The following is a 25,785-nucleotide window of genomic DNA, read 5'->3' as shown; positions in this document are numbered from 1 at the left end:
ACCAGTAAATTGAATGTGTATGGCCTAACAGAATAAACCACAGTAAATTAAATTTGTATGGCCTAACAAATTATACACAGTAAATGAAATGTGTATGGCCTAACAGAATAAACCACAGTAAATTAAATGTGTATGGCCTAACAGAATAAAACCCAGAGTTAGAGAAGGTCCTACCTGCTTTCCCAATCTGCACAGCCAGTTTGGTGAGTTTACCCTGTAGAACACTCTTCTCCTTCTTTGTTGTGTTGACTCTCTTCTTGTCCTCCACCTCTCCTCCCTCTGCACTCTTCAGAGGCTGCATCTCCATGGCCACAGCCTCGTCCTGCTTCTTGGCTGGAGGACACACACAGGCGTTTCGAAGTAAGCCCAACCTGATCCCTGACCTCCAACCCCTGACCCTGTCTGTGATTGGTTACCTTTATTCTGGTTGTTCTCCACCACCACTTCGGGCTGCTTCCCTGATAATCAATGAATCATTTAATCAATCAGTCAATCAATGTTTGCTACAGATGAATGCAAATACTATGTCGTTTTTAACTCCATCTTACCCTTCTTCTTCTTGTCATCCTCCTCCTCCTCTTCCTCCTCCCCCTCTCCGGCCCCCAGCAGCGTAAAGATGATGCCGGTCTGAGAGTTGACCCCCACAGCTGTTACCAGCATCCTGCCTGAACCCTCCATCACATGGGTACCTACAGAGAGACACACACACAGACATTACAAATCATATACAAACGTACAAAAAGAACAAACCCATGTTCATACCCCCCCCCCCCCCCCACCCCACACCCATTAAGATGGCGTCGTACTGGAGGATTGACACATGATGATAAGATGGAGGACCTCTGATCGTCCCTCCATTCTACTGGCTAACGTACAGTCACTAGATAATAAGATGGAGGACCTCTGATCGTCCCTCCATTCTACTGGCTAACGTACAGTCACTAGATAATAAGATGGAGGACATCTGATCGTCCCTCCATTCTACTGACTAACGTACAGTCACTAGATAATAAGATGGAGGACCTCTGATTGTCCCTCCATTCTACTGGCTAATGTACAGTCACTAGATAATATGATGGAGGACCTCTGATCGTTCCTCCATTCTACTGGCTAACGTACAGTCACATGATGATAAGATGGAGGACCTCTGATCGTTCCTCCATTCTACTGGCTAATGTACAGTCACTAGATGATAAGATGGAGGACCTCTGATCGTTCCTCCATTCTACTGGCTAATGTACAGTCACTAGATGATAAGATGGAGGACCTCTGATCGTCCCTCCATTCTACTGGCTAATGTACAGTCACTAGATAACAAGATGGAGGACCTCTGATCGTCCCTCCATTCTACTGACTAATGTACAGTCACTAGATAATAAGATGGAGGACCTCTGATCGTCCCTCCATTCTACTGGCTAACGTACAGTCACTAGATGATAAGATGGAGGACCTCTGATCGTCCCTCCATTCTACTGGTTAATGTACAGTCACTAGATAATATGATGGAGGACCTCTGATCGTCCCTCCATTCTACTGGCTAACGTACAGTCACTAGATAATAAGATGGAGGACCTCTGATCGTCTATATACAGTGAGTGCAAATAAGGTAAGATAAGGGATAATAAGATAATAATATATAGATAATAATAGATAATAAGACGGAGGACATTTTACTGGTTAATGTACAGTGATTTGATAATAAGATGGAGGACCTCTGATAACCCCTCTCTTCTACTGGCTAATGTTCAGTCACTTGATGATTAGATGGAGGGCAGGCAGTGTGACCCCGGTGATGCATTGCGTAGACCGCCCCACCCTCTGGAGAGCCCTGCGGTTGCGGACAGTGCATTTGCCGTACCAGGCGATGATACAGCCCGACAGGATGGTTTGCACGCCTCCTGAGTCAGACTTAAAGTTCACTCTGAATAACTATTTTCTGCTGGCGCATGTCTTGGAGCAACCTCTGGTTTAAGTGAAATCACCTTGGGGGATACGAACAAAGGATACAATTTAGGAAAGTCGCATTTCTGATCGAAATGCTGGTGAGTTACCTTTGCTCTGATATCCAAAAGGTATTTCCATCTGTAAGTAATAATGCAAAAAAAAACTTTCTGGAAATAACACACACATAAAAAAAGATACTGCAACGTTGCTTTGGAGCCAGGAACCAGGCGAGCATGTCTATTGGCGACATCTTGATACAGTCATGAAGGAGGCGCGACAGTGCCTCATCCCACTTAGGAGGTTGAAAAGGTTTGCATGGGCCCTTAAATTCTCAATAAGTTCTTACAGCTGTACAATTGAGAGCATCTTGACTGGCTGCATCACTGCTTGGTATGGCGCCACAGAGGGTGGTGCGGACAGCCCAGGTCATCACTCGGGCTGAGCTCCCTGCCATCCAAGACCTCTATACCAGGCAGTGTGAAGAGAAATGATCTCCCTGCCATCCAGGACTTCTATACCAGGCAGTGTGAAGAGAAATGATCTCCCTGCCATCCAGGACTTCTATAACAGGCAGTGTGAAGAGAAATGATCTCCCTGCCATATAGGACTTTTATACCAGGCAGTGTGAAGAGAAATGATCTCCCTGCCATCCAGGACTTCTATACCAGGCAGTGTGAAGAGAAATGATCTCCCTGTTGACCTATATTTTATTCTTATTTTTGCACTGACTCACAGGGCCCTACACACTCACACAAACACTCACTCCATCATTTTCTCACTCACACATAATATGCACATGCATTTACAGTGCCTTGCAAAAGTATTCATTCCCCTTGGCATTTTTCCTAGTAAAATTTGGTGAAGTGAAATGAAATTACTTGTTTAAAAATGTTAAAAACAATTTAAAACGGAAAAGTGGTGCGTGCATATGAATTCACCCCCTTTGCTATGAAGCCCCTAAATAACATCTGGTGCAACCAATTACCTTCAGAAGTCACATAATTTGTTAAATAAAGTCCACCTGTGTGCAATCTAATTGTCATATGATCTGTCACATGATCTCAGTATATTTACACCTGTTCTGAAAGGCCCCAGAGTCTGCAACACCACTAAGCAAGTGGCACCATGAAGACCAAGGAGCTCTCCAAACAGATCAGGGACAAAGTTGTGGAGAAGTACAGATCAGGGTTGGGTTATACATTTTTTAAAATCCGAAACGTTGAACATCCCACGGAGCACCATTAAATCCGTTATTAAAAAATTGAAAGAATATGGGATCACAACAAACCTGCCAAGAGAGGGCCGCCCACCAAAACTAACGGACCAGGCAAGGAGGACATTAATCAGAGAGGCAACAAAGAGACAAAGATAACTGTGAAGGAGCTGCAAAGCTCCACAGCCGACATTGGAGTATCTGTCCATAGGACCATTTTAAGCCATACACTCCACAGAGCTGGGCTTTACGGAAGAGCGGCCAGAAAAAAGCCATTGCTTAAAAAAAAAAGAGGCAAACATTTTTGGTGTTCGCCAAAAGGCATGTGGGAGACTCCCCAAACATATGGAAGAAGGTACTCTCGTCAGATGAGACAAAAATTGAGCTTTTTGGCCATCAATGAAAACGCTATGTCTGGCACAAATCCAACACCTCTCATCATCCCGAGAACACCATCCCCACAGTGAAGCATGGTGGTGGCAGCATCATGCTGCAGGGATTTTTTCATTGGCAGGGACTGGGAAACTGCTCAGAATTGAAGGAATGATGGATGGAGCTAAATACAGGGAAATTATTGAGGGAAACCTGTTTGTCTTCCAGAGATTTAAGCTGGGACGGAGGTTCACCTTCCAGCAGGACAATGACCCTAAGCATACTGCTAAAGCAACACTCGAGTAGTTTAAGGGGAAATATTTACATGTCTTGGAATGGCCTAGTCAAAGCCCAGACCTCAATCCAATTGAGAATCTGTGGTATGACTTAAAGATGTACACCGGCAGAACCCATCCAACTTGACGGAGCTGGAGCAGTTTTGCCTTGAAGAATGGGCAAAAATCCCAGTGGCCAGATGTGCCAAGCTTATAGAGACATACCCCAAGAGACTTGCAGCTGTAATTGCTGCAAAATGTGGCTCTACAAAATATTGACTTTGGGGGGGTGAATAGTTATGCACGCTCAAGTTCTGTTTTTGTCTTATTTCTTGTTTGTTATATAATAAAAACTATATTGCATCAGTGTGCTAGGCATGTTTTCTAAATCAAATGATACAAACCCCCCCAAAATCTATTTTAATTCCAGGTTGTAAGGCAACAAAATAGGAAAAATGCCAAGGGGGATGAATACTTTCGCAAGCCACTGTACACTGACTCCACGCACGCACGCACACACACACACACACAGGTACTGCTGCTACTCTGTTTATTGTATATCATGTTGCCTTACCCCTTTACATATCTACCTCCATCACTCCAGTATCCCTGTCCCCTTTCCCCTATACATATCTACCTCCATCACTCCAGTATCCCTGTCACCTTACCTCTATACATATCTACCTCCATCACTCCAGTATCCCTGTACATTGTTAATATGGTACTGACCCTGTATATAGTCACCTTACCCCTATACATATCTACCTCCATCACTCCAGTATTCCTGTACATTGTTAATATGGTACTGACCCTGTATATAGTCCCCTTACCCCTATTCATATCTTCCTCCATCACTCCAGTATCCCTGTACATTGTTAATATGGTACTGACCCTGTATATAGTCACCTTACCCCTATACATATCTACCTCCATCACTCCAGTATCCCTGTACATTGTTAATATGGTACTGACCCTGTATATAGTCACCTTCCCCCTATACATATCTACCTCCATCACTCCAGTAACCCTGTCTCCTTCCCCCTATACATATCTACCTCCATCACTCCAGTATCCCTGTCACCTTACCTCTATACATATCTACCTCCATCACTCCAGTATCCCTGTACATTGTTAATATGGTACTGACCCTGTATATAGTCACCTTACCCCTATACATATCTACCTCCATCACTCCAGTATCCCTGTACATTGTTAATATGGTACTGACCCTGTATATAGTCACCTTCCCCCTATACATATCTACCTCCATCACTCCAGTAACCCTGTCCCCTTCCCCCTATACATATCTACCTCCATCACTCCAGTATCCCTGTCACCTTACCTCTATACATATCTTCCTCCATCACTCCAGTATCCCTGTACATTGTTAATATGGTACTGACCCTGTATATAGTCACCTTACCTCTATACATATCTACCTCCATCACTCCAGTATCCCTGTACATTGTTAATATGGTACTGACCCTGTATATAGTCACCTTACCCCTATACATATCTACCTCCATCACTCCAGTATCCCTGTACATTGTTAATATGGTACTGACCCTGTATTTGGTCACCTTATCCCTATACATATCGTATGCTTTCTCAATGTATTTCATATCTCTTAATATTATTTCTCATATGTTTCTGTTCTTCCTTGAAATGTTTAGTATTACATTGTTATTGATTACTGCATTGTGGGAGTTGGAGCTAGCAAGGCATTTCACTGTACCTGTGACGTTAAACCGTTGAAATACACAGACACACCCACCAGAGAGCAGCATTGGGTCTTTGTCCACAGTCTTCCCAACGTGGTCTGATTCCCCAGTCAGAGAACTCTCATCTATCTTCAGGTCATTTCCCTGGATCAGGACACCATCCGCTGGTAACAGGTCCCCTATAGAGAGCATACAATACATACAGTACATGATGTTATACATATAGGTATAGATACAATACATACAGTACATAATGTTATACATATAGGTATAGATACAATACATACAGTACATGATGTTATACATATAGGTATATATACAGTACATGATGTTATACATATAGGTAAATATACAGTACATGATGTTATACATATAGGTAAATATACAGTACATGATGTTATACATATAGGTAAATATACAGTACATGATGTTATACATATAGGTAAATATACAGTACATACAGTACATGATGTTATACATATAGGTATATATACAATACATACAGTACATGATGTTATACATATAGGTAAATATACAATACATACAGTACATGATGTTATACATATAGGTATATATACAGTACATGATGTTATACATATAGGTAAATATACAGTACATACAATACATTATGTTATACATATAGGTAAATATACAGTACATACAGTACATGATGTTATACATATAGGTATATATACAATACATACAATACATGATGTTATACATATAGGTAAATATACAGTACATACAATACATTATGTTATACATATAGGTATATATACAATACATACAATACATGATGTTATACATATAGGTATATATACAATACATACAATACATGATGTTATACATATAGGTATATATACAATACATACAATACATGATGTTATACATATAGGTAAATATACAGTACATACAATACATGATGTTATACATATAGGTAAATATACAGTACATACAATACATGATGTTATACATATAGGTATATATACAATACATACAATACATGATGTTATACATATAGGTATATATACAGTACATACAATACATGATGTTATACATATAGGTAAATATACAGTACATACAATACATGATGTTATACATATAGGTATATATACAGTACATAATGTTATACATATAGGTGTCATGACGTTGGCCTAGGGGTAGGTTTATGACAGTCATAAATACCTCTTTCCCCCCTTTTCCCTCTCCCTACTATAACTGATGTGACATAAGAAAACCCCTTGGTTAACATAGAGATTCTGGGAACATCAGAAGTGGGGGGAAATTAACTATATTCTGGTAATCCGACCAACTGAACATATGCGGTGGTACTTAAGGTATATTATGTCAGTTCGGTTGCCCTCTGACACATTCTCATCAATGATAGAATGACATAAACTCTACTGTGGAAAGTCTAAACGTCAGAGGTATCGGATTCACATCGAATTGTTGTTTAATTCAAATGTTTGAATATGAAATTATTTGTGAAGAGATTAAATGTAATTTTAGCTTCCAAATGAGAGATTTGGGTTTTCATGAGTGGCCTCTGCTCAACCAGGGGCCCGCCCCTGTGAAGAGACATGGGTTATAAACTTTTCAGACACACCCCTCTCCCTCCACTATAAAAGCCATTGACAAAAATATAACTTCCTGTTCCGGGTACACTAGGATGACGATCCGGTGTCAGAATGGTTCAGATAATAACTACAGAACTAAGCCAACATCAGCATGGACTTTGATTGTGAATGGTATGAACTTTGAACTCGTATTCACTACAGAAGTGATATCTCCTAGCCGTTGAGTTAGCAACAGCTGCTACAAACGCAGGTTAGCAAGGACAGTCCGAGTATCCCGTCTACTAAAACACAACGTTACTCCAACGTATCCAGTGACTACCAGAAACATTCTTCAAAGGACAGAGGACTCGGGTTGGCAATACGGTCTTCCATCTACCACCAACCTACTGAAGCGCAGCTCAGAGTAAATATTTATTGCATTTTCCTTCTTCAAATGGGCGGTAATTTAGATACTGTATTTACGATAGCATGGCTTCTCCCTTGGTTCCTCAAGTCTTCCCGCTGTTTCACTCAAACCCAGCCCCCTTTTCTTTTGTGTAACCAGCTGTCATATCTATTCCGCCCGCTAGGGACGTTTTTCTGTATGACGGCACTTTGTAATCAAGTTATGATTTAATTGTGTATGTGTGTTTCTGTGTGATTAGTTAGGTATTTAGTAAATAAATAATTAAACCCAATTTTGTATTGCTGATTCAACTTGTTAGCCAGGATTCTTGCAGATAATCAAGGATTTACAACTTTCAGATGAGACTGAATAAAATGACGATTAATGTGACTGCTATGGATGTAAAATATAACTAAATCTTTAAGAGTTTATTCGGAAGATAACAGCTCTATAAATATTATTTTGTGGTGTCCCTCTCTGGTTAATTATATTTACATGATTAGTTCAATCAGGTAATATTAATTACGGAGAAATTATTTTATAGAATAGCAGGTCATAGCAATTAATCTGGCATAGCCAAAGACACGACATAGGTAAATATACAGTACATACAGTACATAATGTTATACATATAGGTATACATACAATACATACAGTACATGATGTTATACATATAGGTATAGATACAATACATAATGTTATACATATAGGTATAGATACAGTACATGATGTTATACATATAGGTATAGATTTAATACATACAGTACATAATGTTATACATATAGGTATACATACAATACATGATGTTATACATATAGGTATAGATACAATACATACAGTACATAATGTTATACATATAGGTATAGATACAATACATGATGTTATACATATAGGTATACATACAATACATACAGTACATAATGTTATACATATAGGTATAGATACAATACATACAGTACATGATGTTATACATATAGGTATACATATAGTACATAATGTTATACATATAGGTATAGATACAATACAGTATACAGTTAAAGTCGGAAGTTTACATCCACTTAGGTTGGAGTCGTTAAAACTCGTTTTTCAACCACTTCACAAATTTCTTGTTAACAAACTATAGTTCTGGCAAGTCGGTTAGGACATCTACTTCGTGCATGACACAAGTAATTTTTCCAACAATTGTTTACAGACAGATTATTTCACTTATAATTCACTGTATCACAATTCCAGTGGGTCAGAAGTTAACTTACACTAAGTTGACTGTGCCTTTAAACAGCTTGGAAAATTCTAGAAAATGATGTCATGGCTTTAGATGGTTCTGATAGGCTAATTGACATAACGTAAGTCAATTGGAGGTGTACCTGTGGATGTATTTCAAGGCCTACCTTCAAACTCAGTGCCTCTTTGCTTGACATCATGGAAAAATCTAAATAAATCAGCCAAGACCTCAGAATAAAGATTGTAGACCTCCACAAGTCTGGTTCATCCTCGGGAGCAATTTAAACACCTGAAGGTAACATGTTCGTCTGTACAAACAATTGTACGCAAGTATAAACACAATGGGACCACGCAGCCGTCATACCGCTCAGGAAGGAGACGCATTCTGTCTCCTAGAGATGAACGTACTTTGGTGCGAAAAGTGCAAATCAATCCCAGAACAACAGCGAAGGACCTTGTGAAGATCCTGGAGGAAACAGGTACAAAAGTATCTATATCCACAGTAAAATGAGACCTATATTGACATAACTTGAAAGGCCGCTCAGCAAGGAAGAAGCCACTACGGTTTGCAACTGCACATACTTTTTGGAGAAATGTCCTCAGGTCTGATGAAATAAAAATAGACCTGTTTGGCCATAATGACCATCGTTATGTTTGGAGGAAAAAGGCGGAGGCTTGCAAGCCGAAGAACACCATCCCAACCGTGAAGCACGGGGGTGGCAGCATCATGTTGTGGGGATGCTTTGCTGCAGGAGGGAAAGGTGCACTTCACAAAATAGATGGCATCATGAGGTAGGAAAATGATGTGGATATATTGAAGCAACATCTCAAGACATCAGTCAGGAAGTTAAAGCTTGGTCGCAAATGGGTCTTCCAAATGGACAATGACCCAAAGCATACTTGCAAAATGGCTTAAGGACAACAAAGTCAAGGTAATGGAGTGGCCTCATCCTATAGAAAATGTGTGGGCAGAACTGAAAATGCGTGTGTGAGCAAGGAGGCCTACAAACCTGACTCAGTTACACCAGCTCTGTCAGGAGGAATGGGCCAGAATTCACCCAACTTATTGTGGGAAGCTTGTGGAAGGCTACCTGAAACGTTTGACCCAAGTTAAACATTTTAAAGGCAATGCTACCAAATACTAATTGAGTGTATGTAAACTTCTGACCCACTGGGAATGTGATGAAAGAAATGAAAGCTGAAACAAATCATTCTCTCTACTATTATTCTGACATTTCACATTCTTAAAATAAAGGTGATCCTAACTGACCTAAGACAGGGAATTGTTAATAGGATTAAATGTCAGGAATTGTGAAATACTGAGTTGAAATGTATTTGGCTAAGGTGTATGTAAACTTCCGACTTCAACTGTACTCCTATAGGTGCAATATACAGTATACATACATTATACTACTATTGTCCTGGTCACCTACAGTATTATCTACCTTCAGATCATTGTCCTAGTTACCTACAGTATTATCTAAACTAAGCCAAAAAAGAAACGTCCCTTTTTCAGGATCCTGTCTTTCATAGAGGACTCGTAAAAATCAAAATAACTTCACAGATCTTCACTGTAAAAGTTTCCTGTGCTTTTTCATTGAAACATAAACAATTAATGAACATGCACCTGTGGAACGGTCGTTAAGACACTAACAGCTTACAGACGGTAGGCAATTAAGGTCATATTTATGAAAACTTAGGTAGTGTCCTAAGAGGCCTTTCTACTGACTCTGAAAAACACAAAAAAAAAGATGCCCAGGGTCCTGCTCGTCTGCGTGAACGTGCCTTAGGCATGCTGCAAGGAGGCATGAGTACTGCACATGTGGCCAGGGCAATAATTGCATTCTCCGTACTGTGAGACACCTAAGACAGTGATACATAGAGACAGGACGGACAGCTGATCGTCCTCGCAGTGGCAGACCATGTGTAACAACACCTGCACAGGATCGGTACATCCGAACATCACACCTGCGGGACAGGAATGCAAAATCCCTCCATTAGTGCTCAGACTGTCCGCAATAGGCTGAGAGAGGCTGGACTGAGGGCTTGTAGGCCTGTTGTAAGGCAGGTCCACACCAGACATCACCGGCAACAACGTCGCCTATGGGCACAAACCCACCGTCGCTAGACCAGACAGAACTGGCAAAAAGTGCTCTTCACTGACGAGTCGCGGTTTCGTCTCGCCGGTTGGATTCGCGTTTATCGTCAAAAGAATGAGCGTTACACCGAGGTCTGTACGCTGTAGCGGGATCGACTTGGAGGTGGAGGGTCCGTCATGGTCTGGGGTGGTGTGTCACAGCATCATCGGACTGAGCTTGTTGTCATTGCAGGCAATCCTCAACGCTGTGCATTACAGGGAAGACATCCTCCTCCCTCATGTGATACCCTTCCTGCAGGCTCATCCTGACATGACCCTCCAGCATGACAATGCCACCAGCCATACTGCTCATTCTGTGCGTGATTTCCTGCAAGATAGGAATGTCAGTGTTCTGCCATGGCCAGCGAAGAGCCCGGATCTCAATCCCATTGAGCACGTCTGGGACCTGTTGGATCGGAGGGTGAGGGCTAGAGACATCCCCCCCCAGAAATGTCCGGGAACTTGTAGGTGCTTTGGTGGAAGAGTGGGGTAACATGTCACAGCAAGATCTGGCAAATCTGGTACAGTCCATGAGGAGGAGATGCACTGCAGTATTTAATGCAGCTGGTGGCCACACCAGATACTGGCTGTTACTTTTGATTTTGACCCCCCCTCCCCCCTTTGTTCAGGGACATATTATTACATTTTTGTTAGTCATATGTCTGTGGAACTTGTTCAGTTTATGTCTCAGTTGTTGAATCTTGTTATGTTCATACAAATATTTACACATGTTAAGTTTGCTAAAAATAAACGCAGTTGACAGTGAGAGGACATTTCGTTTTTTGCTGAGTTTGTCCTGGTTACCTACAGTATTATCTATCTTCAGATCATTGTCATTTGTGTTACATTGTGTTGTCTGTCTTTATTGATTTGTCGAAGGCTTTTGACACCGTGGACCATGCTGTGTTAGTGCAAAGGTTAAAATGTTGTGGAATTACTGGTCGTGCTCTAGATTGGTTTATAAATTACCTATCAAATCGTACACAATGTGTAATGGTAGATGGAGTCCATAGAGGTGTGCTCAGGTGTTCCACAAGGTTCCATTTTGGGCCCACTGTTGTTCATTTTGTATATCAACAACATTGGGGATCTTATTGAAACAGCGGATGTTCATTTTTATGCAGACGATACTGTTCTTTATTCAAGTGGTAGTAGTTTATCTTTAGCTTTTGAAAATGCCCAATGAGCATTTAACATCATCCAACAGAATCTGTGTGATTTAAAGCTGGTTCTAAATTCGGGTAAAACAAAATGCATGGTATTTTCAAATGCCAGGCATGTTACCAATCATGTCATTGCTACATTGGCTGGACATGCTATAGAGCAAGTTAAAGTGTATAAATATTTGGGTGTGTGGGTTGATGATAAGCTGAGCTTCACTGTGAATGTAGAGAACTTGATAAGGAAGCTCAAACTGAGAATAGGTTTTTATTACCATCATAAGGCTTGTTTTTCTTTGGAGGCCAGGAAGGAGCTGGTACGATGTACATTACTGTTGGTTTTAAATTTTAGTGATGTTATAAATATATGCAGGCCTCAACCACTACCCTGAGAGCACTTGATTCAGTGTATCATGCATCCCTCAGGTTCATTACACATCAGAAACGTCTAACACATCATTGTGATCTCTACAGCGCTGTTGGCTGGTCGTCATTGACCTTGCGTAGGCTTAAACACTGGTATACACTGATTTATAAGGCCATATTGGGTAAAATGCCATTTTATCTCTGTTCTTTTTTAGTCAGGTCGGTAAATAAATATAAATTACGGTCCCATTCTCATTTGCTTCTAACAGTACCAACAATTAGAACAGGTCATGGTAGAAATAGTTTTAGTTACTCAGCTCCGTGGTCCTGGAATTCTCTCCTGAACATTTACAAATTTGATGATCTAGCTTCGTTGGTGGAGTTTAAACACTTGATCAATGTATATATAATAGTAGAGTATAATTGTCTTTAGGCCAGCTGTTTTTCAGTCAAGACTTTCGTGTTTTTAACGTAAAATGTTTTATTTGTACTGTATGTGTGTTTATAGTTTTGTTTAATGATGTGTTAGTGTATGGAAGTTGTTATGTCTGAAACGTTGTTCCCCCTGCTGCTATTGGACCAGGTCTCTCTTGGGAAAGAGATGTTATCTCAATGACAAAAACCTGTATAAATAAAGGTAAAATAAAATATGAATTGTCCTGGTTACCTACCGTATTTGACCTGAGCCATGTCCCCCACCACCATGTCAGCTACAGGTATCTGGATCACGTTTCCTTTCCGTACCACAGCGAAGCGCTGCTCCTGTTCTATCCTGCTCTGTAGCCCACGGAACTGTTTCTCTTTAGACCAATCATTGAAGGCCGTCACCAGGACCACACAGACGACGGACAGCAAGATGGCGGCGCCCTCAATCCACCCGGCTTCAGCCTCGCCCTCATCCTCTGCCCCTCCCGACACGTTACCACACGCTGGGGAGAAACACACTGTTATCCATCTACAGTGTCTTCGGAAATTATTCAGACCCCTTGACTTTTTCCACATTTTGTTAGGTTACAGCCTAATTCGAAAATAGATTTTTTTTTTTTTATCCTCAGCAATCTAGACACACTACCCCATATTGACAAAGCAAAAACTGTTTTTAGAAATGTTTCCAAATGTATTAAAGATATAAAAACAGAAATACCTTATTTACATAAGTATTCAGACCCTTTGCTGTGAGACTCGAAATTGAGCACAGGTGCATCCTGTTTCCATTGATCATCCTTAAGATGTTTCTACAACTTGATTGGAGTCCACCTGTGGTAAATTCAATTGATTGGACATGATTTGGAAAGGCACACACCTGTCTATAGAAGGTCCCACAGTAGAGTGGCCAGACGAAAGCCGCTCCTCAGTAAAAGGCACATGCCAGCCCGCTTGGAGTTTAACAAAAGACACCAAAGACTCTCAGACCCTGAGAAACAAGAATCTCTGCTCTGATAAAACAAAGATTGAACTCTTTGGCCTGAATGCCAAGCGTCACGTCTGGAGGAAACCTGGCACCATCCCTACCTACTGTGAAGCATGGTGGTGGCAGCATCATGCTGTGGGAATGTTTTTCAGCGGCAGTGACTGGGAGACTTGTCAGCAAAGTACAGAGAGATCGTTGATGAAGGCCATCAGACTGGGGAGAAGGTTCACCTTCCAACAGGACAGCAACCCTAAGCACACAGCCAAGTCAACGCAGGAGGGGCTTCGGGACAAGTCTCTGAATGTCCTTGAGTGGCCCAGCCAGATCCCGGACTTGAACCCAATCAAACATCTCTGGAGAGACCTGAAAATAGCTGTTCAGCAATGCTCCCCATCCAACCTGACAGAGCTTGAGAGGATCTGCAGAGAAGAATGGGAGAAACTCACTAAAATACAGGTGTGCCAAACTTGTAGCATCATACCCAAGAAGACTCGAGGCTGTAATCGCTGCCAAAAAAAACAGTTTTTGCTTTGTCATTGTTGGGTACTGTGTGTAGATTGAAAAAAAAATATTTTATACATTTTAGAATAAGGCTGTAATGTAACAAACTGTGGAAGAAGTCAAGGGGTCTGAATACTTTCCGAAGGCACTGTATCTAGCTGTCTATCAACCCCCTATGCATTTTATTTGCACAGTCTAGCTAAAATGTTTAATTTGGTCTTTACTCCAGCATTTTGGATTTGAGATCAAATGTTTAATTTGGTCTTTACTCCAGCATATTGGATTTGAGATCAAATGTTTAATTTGGTCTTTACTCCAGCATATTGGATTTGATCAAATGTTTAATTTGGTCTTTACTCCAGCATTTATTATTTGAGATCAAATGTTTAATCTGGCTCTTTACAACAGCATTTTGGATTTGAGATCAAATGTTTAATATGAAGCAATGTCATCTTTTATTTGAGGGTATTTTCCTACATATCTGTTTTACCATTTAGAAATGAAAGCACTTCATGTGTCTAGTCCCCCCATTTGAAGGTGTCATAAAGACGTAGGATCTTGTTGTAGGACATCTTTCCTGCAGTAAATTAGAAACGTGTTGTGTATTTGAAGTGCAAAAAATGCTTCTGAAGTTTGTAACTTCCACTTTGACATTTCAGACTTGATTTTCCCGAATGGAAAATGTATCAACCTCTGCAAAAATGTCCATGAATTATTTTTTAATTTTTAATTTTATTTATTTAACCTTTATTTAACCAGGTAGGCAAATTGAGAACACGTTCTCATTTACAATTGCGACCTGGCCAAGATAAAGCAAAGCAGTTCGACACATACAACAACACATAGTTACACATGGAGTAAAACAAACTTATAGTCAATAATACAGATGAAAAAAATAAGTCTATATACAATGTGAGCAAGTGAGGTGAGATAAGGGAGGTGAAGGCAAACAAATATATGTATAAATAAATAAAAATATAAAAAGGCCATGGAGGCGAAGTGAGTACAACACAGCAAGTAAAATAAAAACTAAAAAACACTGGAATGGTTGGTTTGCAGTGGAAGAAAGTGCAAAGTAGAGACAGAAATAATGGGGTGCAAAGGAGCAAAATAAATTAATAAATAAATACAGTAGGTAAAGAGGTAGTTGTTTGGGCTAAATTGTAGATGGGTTATGTACAGGTGCAGTAATCTATGAGCTGCTCTGACAGCTGGTGCTTAAAGCTAGTGAGGGAGATAGGTGTTTCCAGTTTCAGAGATTTTTGTAGTTCGTTCCAGTCATTGGCAGCAGAGAACTGGAAGGAGAGGCGTCCAAAGGAAGAATTGGTTTTGGGGGTGACTAGAGAGATATACCTGCTGGAGCGCGTGCTACAGGTAGGTGCTGCTATGGTGACCAGCGAGCTGAGATAAGGGGGGACTTTACCTAGCAGGGTCTTGTAGATGACCTGGAACCAGTGGGTTTGGCGACGAGTATGAAGCGAGGGCCAGCCAACGAGAGTGTACAGGTCGCAGTGGTGGGTAGTATATGGGGCTTTGGTGACAAAACGGATGGCACTGTGATAGACTGCATCCAATTTATTGAGTAGGGTTTTGGAGGCTATTTTGTAAATGACATCACCGAAGTCGAGGATTGGTAGGATGGTCAGTTTTACAAGGGTATGTTTGGCAGCATGAGTAAAGGATGCTTTGTTGCGGAATAGGAAGCCAATTCTAGATTTGACTTTGGATTGGAGATGTTTGATGTGGGTCTGGAAGGAGAGTTTACAGTCTAACCAGACACCTAGGTATTTGTAGTTGTCCACATATTCTAAGTCAGAGCCGTCCAAAGTAGTGATGTTGGACAGGCGGGCAGGAGCAGGCAGCGATCGGTTGAAGAGCATGCATTTGGTTTTACTTGTATTTAAGAGCAGTTGGAGGCCACGGAAGGAGAGTTGTATGGCATTGAAGCTCGCCTGGAGGGTTGTTAACACAGTGTCAAGAGAATGGCCAGAAGTATACAGAATAGTGTCGTCTGCGTAGAGGTGGATCAGAGAATCACCAGCAGCAAGAGCGACATCATTGATGTAAACAGAGAAGAGAGTCGGTCCAAGAATTGAACCCTGTGGCACCCCCATAGAGACTGCCAGAGGCCCGGACAACAGACCCTCCGATTTGACACACTGAACTCGATCAGAGAAGTAGTTGGTGAACCAGGCGAGGCAATCATTAGAGAAACCAAGGCTGTCGAGTCTGCCAATGAGGATGTGGTGATTGACAGAGTCAAAAGCCTTGGCCAGGTCAATGAATACGGCTGCACAGTATTGTTTCCTATCGATGGCGGTTACGATATCGTTTATGACCTTGAGCGTGGCTGAGGTGCACCCATGACCAGCTCTGAAACCAGATTGCATAGCGGAGAAGGTGTGGTGTGATTCGAAATGGTCGGTAATCTGTTTGTTGACTTGGCTTTCGAAGACCTTAGAAAGGCAGGGTAGGATAGATATAGGTCTGTAGCAGTTAGGGTCAAGGGTGTCCCCCCCTTTGAAGAGGGGGATAACCGCAGCTGCTTTCCAATCTTTGGGGATCTCAGACGACACGAAAGAGAGGTTGAAGAGGCTAGTAATAGGGGTGGCAACAATTTCAGCAGATAGTTTTAGAAAGAAAGGGTCCAGATTATCTAGCCCGGCTGATTTGTAAGGGTCCAGATTTTGCAGCTCATTAAGAACATCAGCTGACTGTATTTGGGAGAAAGAGAAATGGGGAAGGCTTGGGCGAGTAGCAGAGGGGAGGGCAGTGCTGTTGTCCGGGGTAGGGGTAGCCAGGTGGAAAGCATGGCCAGCCGTAGAAAAATGCTTATTGAAATTCTCAATTATAGTGGATTTGTCGGTGGTGACAGTGTTTCCTATCTTCAGAGCGGTTGGAAGCTGGGAGGAGGTGTTCTTATTCTCCATGGACTTTACGGTGTCCCAGAACTTTTTTGAATTTGTGTTGCAGGAAGCAAATTTCTGCTTGAAAAAGCTAGCCTTGGCTGTTCTAACTGCCTGTGTATATTGGTTTCTGGCTTCCCTGAAAAGTTGCATATCACGGGGGCTGTTCGATGCTAATGCAGAACGCCATAGGATGTTTTTCTGTTGGTTAAGGGCAGTCAGGTCAGGAGAGAACCAAGGGCTATATCTGTTCCTGGTTCTAAATTTCTTGAATTATAATCCAGATACTAATCCAGCAGGATTATTTTCCTGCTGTGGCAAACATTCTCAAAGTATTTGGACAAATTCACATATAATGTATTAAAGTAGTCAACATTTTTGTATTTTGGTCCCATATTCCTAGCACGCTGTGACTACATCAAGCTCGTGACTACAACTATGTTGGATGCATTTTCTGTTATTTGTGTTTGTGTTTCTGATTATTTTGCGCCCAATAGAAAGTAATGGTAAATAATGTATTGTGTCATTTTGGAGTCACTTTTATTGCAAATAAGAAGAGAATATCTTTCTAAACACTTCTACATTCATGTGAATGCTACCATTTATTACAGATAATCATGAATAAATCGTGAATAATTATTAGTGAGAAAGTAACAGAGGCATAAATATCATACCCCCTAAAAAATGCTAACCTCCCCTGTTATTGTAATGGTGAGAGGTTAGCATGTCTTGTGGTTATGATATAAAATGCTAACCTCCCCTGTTATTGTAATGGTGAGAGGTTAGCATGTCTTGGGGGTATGATATAAAATGCTAACCTCCCCTGTTATTGTAATGGTGAGAGGTTAGCATGTCTTGGTGGTATGATATAAAATGCTAACCTCCCCTGTTATTGTAATGGTGAGAGGTTAGCATGTCTTGGTGGTATGATATAAAATGCTAACCTCCCCTGTTATTGTAATGGTGAGAGGTTAGCATGTCTTGGGGGTATGATATAAAATGCTAACCTCCCCTGTTATTGTAATGGTGAGAGGTTAGCATGTCTTGGGGTTATGATATAAAATGCTAACCTCCCCTGTTATTGTAATGGTGAGAGGTTAGCATGTCTTGGGGGTATGATATAAAATGCTAACCTCCCCTGTTATTGTAATGGTGAGAGGTTAGCATGTCTTGGGGGTATGATATAAAATGCTAACCTCCCCTGTTATTGTAATGGTGAGAGGTTAGCATGTCTTGGGGGTATGATATAAAATGCTAACCTCCCCTGTTATTGTAATGGTGAGAGGTTAGCATGTCTTGGGGGTATGATGTTTGTCCCTATTATTCACGATTCATTCATGATTATCCATAATAATAGTAGCATTCACATTAATGTAGGAGCGTTTAAAAAAATGTTATATTCTTATTTACAATAATGGCTCTATTTTAATAAACCAAATTAAATGGTAAATCTTTGCGCTGCTGTGGCGTTATAGGTTTGGGGGTGTTCGTTAAATAGCCTGCAGCATTCAGTATTTGCTAAATATTTTGAAAACTTTTGCAGTCCACATTGTTGTAATTGCATTGCTTCAATATGGAAATACATTGTTAAATATGGGCTATAGCATAGGGGCCAGGCCTACTGTAAATTGCAGTCCGTGGACATGCCAAAAGTAGTCAATAAGCAACATTAAATTCCCCAAAAAGACACTGTATAATTCTAATCAAATTCTAATAAAAACTAGGCAACAAATTGTTTTAAATAGGTTAATGTCTAAATACAGTTACAGGCACCATAATTGCTCCCCGTGGGCGTATAATACAAACAAGGCAACTTAGACTATGGAGGGTTTTACACACATGCAAACGTTTCACAGGAGCTGGATAAAGATCCGTTATACAGAGAAATGGGTTATGTCCACTCGTCGTTATACTGCAAATATAATGTTTTTATAAACATCATGGAACCTTCTTACAGATTCTATTTGTACTTCTCCAGAAATAGCAGACGAAATTGAATTGCATTCAAGCCATGACCGTTTTCACCACAAACCCTTGGATGGGGAATCTTAATAATAACTTTGGGATTTAAATTAAATTTAAATGAAATGAAAAAAACAATCCATCAATATTTCTAAATAGGATTGCATGATATCATAAATATCTTCTCTCGTTCCATGATACCCTGTGCAAAGGTAGGCTTAAAGGTCTTTACGCAGAACATTCACACGTCTATACAAAACACTATGCTCCTGTCAACTGTTGTCTATGTGCGAGGCAGATTCTCATAGAAATCTGACATTAATGTGGCATTATATGACTGAATAGTTTGGAGCAGAGTGTTTTTTAGTAGTCGGACGAGGGGCGATCTTTGATACTGAGGATGGATTGCCTACTTGAACAAGCGAAATGCAGGTATGTGAATAATGAAAAAAGCATGGAAAATCTAAAACTATTTCAAAGTGTAACAGTTCAACTTTAGTCCATCCCCTCGCCCCGAACTGGGCGCGAACCAGGGACCTTCTGCACACACCAACAACAGTCACCCACGAAGCATCGTTACCCATCGCTCCACAAAGGCCACGGCCCTTGCAGAGCAAGGGGAACCACTACTTCAAGGTCTCAGAGCAAGTGACGTCACCGATTGAAAGGCTATTAGCGCGCACCACCGCTAACTAGCAAGCCATTTCACATCCGTTACACTCACCCCCCTTTCAACCTCCTCCTTTTCCGCAGCAACCAGTGATCCGGGTCACGGCATCAATGTAAAGGTTCAACTTTCACATCCGTTACAAAAGCACTCTCAGTAGACAATTTAATAGGCCTTTATTCATTTGCTATTTGGCTAATGGCCAGGATAAAAAGAAGCACCAACGCGATGTTGCTAAACCAGCCTTGATAAAGGGGAGGCTATGCTTGGTTTTTAATAAAAACTAAATTAAACTAAATACGAGATTCACCTGCACAAAAGGCACATCTCTCAACGCTTCCGCTTTCAAAATCCACGCCATTATCAACTGTGTTACCGTTAAGACCTGCTTTTTATGGGTCTTAAACACGTCCCATTGGCGCTGCATGACATTTTCACTTGTCTGCTTGTTTTTAAGGACACACCTCAAATATTGCCATCCCTCACAGACAGGTACATTTCCGTACCTGGCGTTAGGGCTGGAAAATCGCCAGCCGAACATAGTGCCCTAAAAGTGACTCCAAAAGGACACAATTCATTATTTACCATTAATTTCTATTGGATACAACACAATCCGAAACAAAATAAACTGTACATGCATCCAACAAGTTTGTAGAGTCACAAGCTTGATGTAATCATTGGGTGGAATATGGGAACAAAATATCAATACTTTAATTAATACACTATAAGTGAATTTGTCCAAATACTGATGACACCTTCAAATGGGGGGACTAGATACATGAAAATACCCTTAAATAAAAGGTGACATTCTGTACTGTCGCTTCATATAAAACATTATATCTCAAATCCAAAATGCTGGAGTATAGAGCGGTTTTAGCTTCACTGTCCAAATAAATACGGAGGGCAGTGTGTCTGTCTGTCAGTCAACCAGTCAACCGTCCAGACAGACACACCAGACAGCCATCCATCCCAGGTCGTACCCTCAGTGTCATCTCCGGGGGGTTGGTAGAAGGACAGGCCCAGGGAGATGATAGCTGCCACCTCCAGGATGATAAGAGTGACGTCCTGTAAAGCAATCAATCAATCAATCAATCAATCAATCAATCAATCAATCAATCAATATATCAATATATCAATGCATATATATATATCAATCAATCTATATAGCAATCTACATGTAACTGCCAAAATAAAGGAAACACCAACAACAAGTGTTTTAATTGGTTTGTTGGGCCACCACGAGCCACCAGAACAGCTTCGATGCACCTTAGCATTGATTCTACAAGTGTCTAGAACTCTCTTGGAGGGATGCGAAACCGTTCTTCCACGAGAAAGTCCATAATTTGGTGTTTTGTTGATGGTGGTCGATAACGCTGTCTCAGGCTTTCCTCCAGAATCTCCCATAAGTGTTCAATTGGGTTGAGATCTGGTGACTGAGATGGCCATGGAATATGGGCTCCCGAGTTGCGCAGCGGTCTAAGGCACTGCATCTCAGTGTAAGAGGTGTCACTACAGTCCCTTGTTCAAATCCAGGCTGTATCACATCCGGTCGTGATCGGGAAGTCCATAGGGCGGCCACAATTGACCCAGCTTTGGCCGGGGTAGGGTTTGGCCGGGGTAGGGTATGGCCGGGGTAGGGATTGGCCGGGGTAGGGTTTGGACGGGGTAGGGTTTGGCCGGGGGAGGGTTTGGTCGGGGTATGCCGTCATTGTAAATAACAATTTGTTCTTAACTGACTTGCCGAGTTAAATAAAGGTTCATTAAAGATGCAATATGTAACTTTTTTGGAGACCCAACCAAATTCACATAGAAATGTGAGTTATAGATCTGTCATTCTCATTGACAGCCAGTCTAAAAAGCATTAGATATGTTCTATGTGCGCTATTTCTATGCTTCCAGTTCTTAAGTTTTGTTTTTCTGTCTTTTACTTTCAGTTTTGTTCACCCTCTTCAAACAGCTTCAAACAACTGAAAATTTAATATTTTTGTTTATGGAAAATCATTTCACAGTGGTTTAGAGAGTACAATAATTCTCTACACTCTGACTCCTTGTTTTGTCACATAAACTGAAATTAGGCGAACTATTAGAATTTGTGACCCGATTCAGGAAACTAGGCGTATGTCGCAAGTCACGACTTCACAGGAGAGCCATTTGAACGTAAAAAATATTTTTTACGAGCATCAAGTGTGTGATCTGAACACTCCGAGAGCGAAACGAGATGGGTGGGGCTAAAGCTGTAAAGGGTGTGAACGATGCTGAATGGGTGGAGACAAAGAGCTCTTCCCTAGATACCAAAACATTCAAAGGCCATTTTCTCAAAAGCAGAATTACTTTCCCATTGTTTCCTCAAATGCAGTGTCTGATATACCATTTTGTAGCTCTGAGTCTCTACTTTAATTCAATGTAAAAAAAATCAACATTTCAAATGTTGCCACATAAGACCGAATCCTGGTGATGAGTCACATTTTTAGCAACCAGGAAATGGAGGAGCTCTTTCTGCATATTGCACCTTTAACATCTAACAATTCAGTCACCCTGTGGATGGGGGCATTGTCATTCTATGGGGGTATAGCCATAGTAGCCAAAACAATGGAGAAAATAATGGCCTGCTCAGCATTTCTCTACATGATCCTAAGCATGATGGGATGTTAATTGGTTAATGAAGTCAGGAACTACACCGGTGTGGAAGAACCATGCTTTCAGCACACTTTCTATCAATCATTTACTCAAGTGTTTACATTATTTGACCTGTATATAATCAATATATCAATATATACAGTGTATATCATAATATAATCAATATATCAATATATACAGTGTATATCAATATATATATCAATAAATCATTCAACATACTTGAAGAGCTTCCCAGACCAGCTCCAGGAAGGTCTTGGGCTGTTTAGGAGGGATGAAGTTCTGACCGAATGACTTGCTACGACGATCCAGGTCCGCCTGGTCACCTGACAGACCTGCAACACACATAATGTATAGGACCAGTCAAAAGTTTGGATACACACATAATTCAAGGGTTTTTCTTCAAGAGTGTGCAAAGCTGTCATCAAGGCAAAGGGTGGCTACTTTGAAGGATCTGAAATATAAAATATATTTTGATTTGTTTCCCTTATCACACCATAGTGCCATCAGACTTCTGATACTCTCTTATCACACCACAGTGCCATCAGACTTCTGATACTCTCTTATCACACCACAGTGCCATCAGACTTCTGATACTCTCTTATCACACCACAGTGCCATCAGACTTCTGATACTCTCTTATCACACCACAGTGCCATCAGACTTCTGATACACTCTTATCACACCATAGTGCCATCAGACTTCTGATACTCTCTTATCACACCATAGTGCCATCAGACTTCTGATACCAATGTAGGATGAAAGGGGGCCGCTGTTAAAGATATGATATAGAAATGTATTGTAGTATTTGTTAAATACAAATTACAGCTGTCGAGAGAATCTTGTTACAAAATACATTGGAATGTAGTTCAGGCCAGTGTAATACAACATACAAAATACGTATTTCAAATACATGAAACGTACAGAGCATTAGCAAAGTATTCAGACCCCTTCCCTCTCAACATTTAGTTACGTTACAGCCTTATTCTAAAATGGATTAAATTATTTATTTTCCCCATCAACACACAATACCTCATAATGTCAATGTGAAAACAGGTCTTCAGAAATGTTTCCAAATGAATTTATTTTTTGAATCTGAAATACTTTATTTACATAAATATTCAGACCCTTTGCTATGAGACTCGAAATTGAGCTCAGGTGAATCCTGTTTCCATTGATAATCCTTGAGATGTTTCTACAACTTGTTTGGAGTCCACCTGTAATAAATTCAATTGATTTGATATGATTTGGTAAGGCACACACATGTCTATATAAGGTCCCACAGTTGACAGTGCATGTCAGAGCAAAAACCAAGCCATGAGGTCGAAGGAATTGTCTGTAGAGCTCCGAGACAGGATGGTGTCACGGCACAGATCTGGGGAAGGGTACCAAAACATTTCTGCAGCATTGAAGGTCAAGAACACAGTGGCCTCCATCATTCTTAAATGGAAGAAGTTTGACTCTTCCTAGAGCTAACCATCTGTCCAAACTGAGCAATCGGGGGAGAAGGGACTTGGTCAGGGAGGTGACGAAGAACCCGGTGGTCACTCTGACCTTCCAGAAGGACAACCATCTCTGCAGCACTCCACCAATCAGGCCTTTATGGTAGAGTGGCCAGACAGAAGCCACTCCTCAGTAAAAGACACATGAAAGCTCACTTCGAGTTTGCCAAAAGGCACTTAAAGGACTCTCAGACCATGAGGAACAAGATTTTATGGTCTGATGAAACCAAGCTTGAACTATTTGACCTGAATGCCAAGTCACGTCTGGAGGAAACCTGGCACCATCTCTACGGTGAAGCATGGTGGTGGCAGCATCATGCTGTGGGGATGTTTTTCAGCGGCAGGGACTGGGAGACTAGTCAGGATCGAGGGAAAGATGAACGGAGCAAAGTACAGAGAGATCCTTAATGAAAACCTGCTCCAGAGCTCTCAGGACCTCAGACTGGACGAAGAGGGCGAAGGTTCACCTTCCATCAGGATAATGATCCTAAGCACACAGCCAAGATAACACAGGAGTGGCTTCGGGACAAGTCTCCGAATGTCCTTCAGTGGCCCAGCCAGAGCTCGGACTTGAATCCGATCTAACATCTCTGGCGGGACTTGAAAATAGCTGTGCAGCATGGCTCCCCATCCAACGAGAAACTCCCCAAATACAGGTGTGCCAAGCTTGTAGCGTCATACCTAAGAAGACTCAAGGTTGTAATCGCTGCCAACGGTTCTTCAACAATGTACTGAGTAAAGGGTCTGAATATTTATGTAAATGTAATATTTCATTTTTAATACATTTGCAAAAATGTCAACAATAAAAAAGTTTTTAAATATCTGTTCCAATAGACCAGCTCTGGATGTAATGATGAAAACTCTACCAAAATCACATATGAGAGAGAGAGAGAGAGAGAGAGAGAGAGAGAGAGAGAGAGAGAGAGAGAGAGAGAGAGAGAGAGAGAGAGAGAGAGAGAGAGAGACAGAGAGAGAGAGAGAGAGAGGAGTTGAACAGCAATTTGTTGAGTGATCATTACTGTGTACATATTCTCTTCCTCCCTTCTTCCCTCTCTTTTTACCCCATTTATTTCTGCCTCTCTTCCTCACACACCCTCTTTCTATCTTCCTCCCTCCACTGCACTCCCCCTTTCTGTTCCTCCCTTTCTCTCTCAATCTCCCCTTGATATGTCCTTGACAATGCGGCAAGCTATTCTAGCACTCCTCCCCGTCTCCCTCTCTCTCTCTCCTCCCTCTCACACTCTCTATCCCTCCCACTATCTCTCCCTCTCTTTACTTCCTCCCTCTCTCTCTCTCCTGTCTTTTTCTCTCTCACTCCTCCCCCTCTCCCTCTCTCTCTCCTCCCTCTCCCCCTATCCCTCTCTCTCTCTCTTCTCCCTCTCCCTCTCCTCCCTCTCCCACTCTCTCTCCCTCCCACTATCTCTCCCTCTCTTGACTTCCTCCCTCCTCCTTTCTTTCTCTTAGATCTCTGTAATGGTGTCAAGCTGCAGTAGTGAGTATGTGTGTAATTATGTATCACAGTTCCCGGTTCCTGTTCCTGGATGCTGTGGTAAAGAGGTGTTAGTTCTGCGTATCAACTCTTCAAACAATCTCTTGAAGTTTACCTCTACCAAACAATTTAAAAGGCTATTTCACTGGGTATCTCGAATAACTAAGTCACAAACTATTTTACCAACTCTCTCACTAGCTAGATTTCCATCCAATAGGCGATAGATTTTAATGTGAATATCCTAAAATCCACTTTTTCTGTACTGCTTTTCAGAGACGGCCTGTTGGCCTCTGGACAAATATGCTTGTAGTTGGACCTGATTCGACAGAACAAATATGCTTG

General features: G+C 41.2%; 1 protein-coding gene across 1 annotated transcript in view; it reads right to left on the bottom strand.

Moving 5' to 3' along the window:
• Positions 1-25,785, bottom strand: part of LOC139543173 (plasma membrane calcium-transporting ATPase 3-like) — a 153,717-nt gene that overhangs the window by 112,764 nt on the left and 15,168 nt on the right. Inside the window, exons 3-9 of the mRNA XM_071349429.1 lie at positions 22,675-22,787; positions 20,799-20,883; positions 13,043-13,300; positions 5,579-5,704; positions 549-689; positions 417-458; positions 175-333 (exon numbers count right to left, since the gene is read on the bottom strand). Of these exons, the coding sequence (XP_071205530.1) occupies positions 175-333; positions 417-458; positions 549-689; positions 5,579-5,704; positions 13,043-13,300; positions 20,799-20,883; positions 22,675-22,787 (924 nt within the window). The remainder of the gene's footprint in view (positions 1-174; positions 334-416; positions 459-548; positions 690-5,578; positions 5,705-13,042; positions 13,301-20,798; positions 20,884-22,674; positions 22,788-25,785) is intronic.

This window comes from Salvelinus alpinus, chromosome 17 (genome assembly GCF_045679555.1).
Source record: "Salvelinus alpinus chromosome 17, SLU_Salpinus.1, whole genome shotgun sequence".
Classification (NCBI taxonomy): Eukaryota; Metazoa; Chordata; class Actinopteri; order Salmoniformes; family Salmonidae; genus Salvelinus; species Salvelinus alpinus.
Note: the sequence above shows the minus strand (reverse complement) of the source record. Positions and strands in the feature narration are given on the sequence as shown.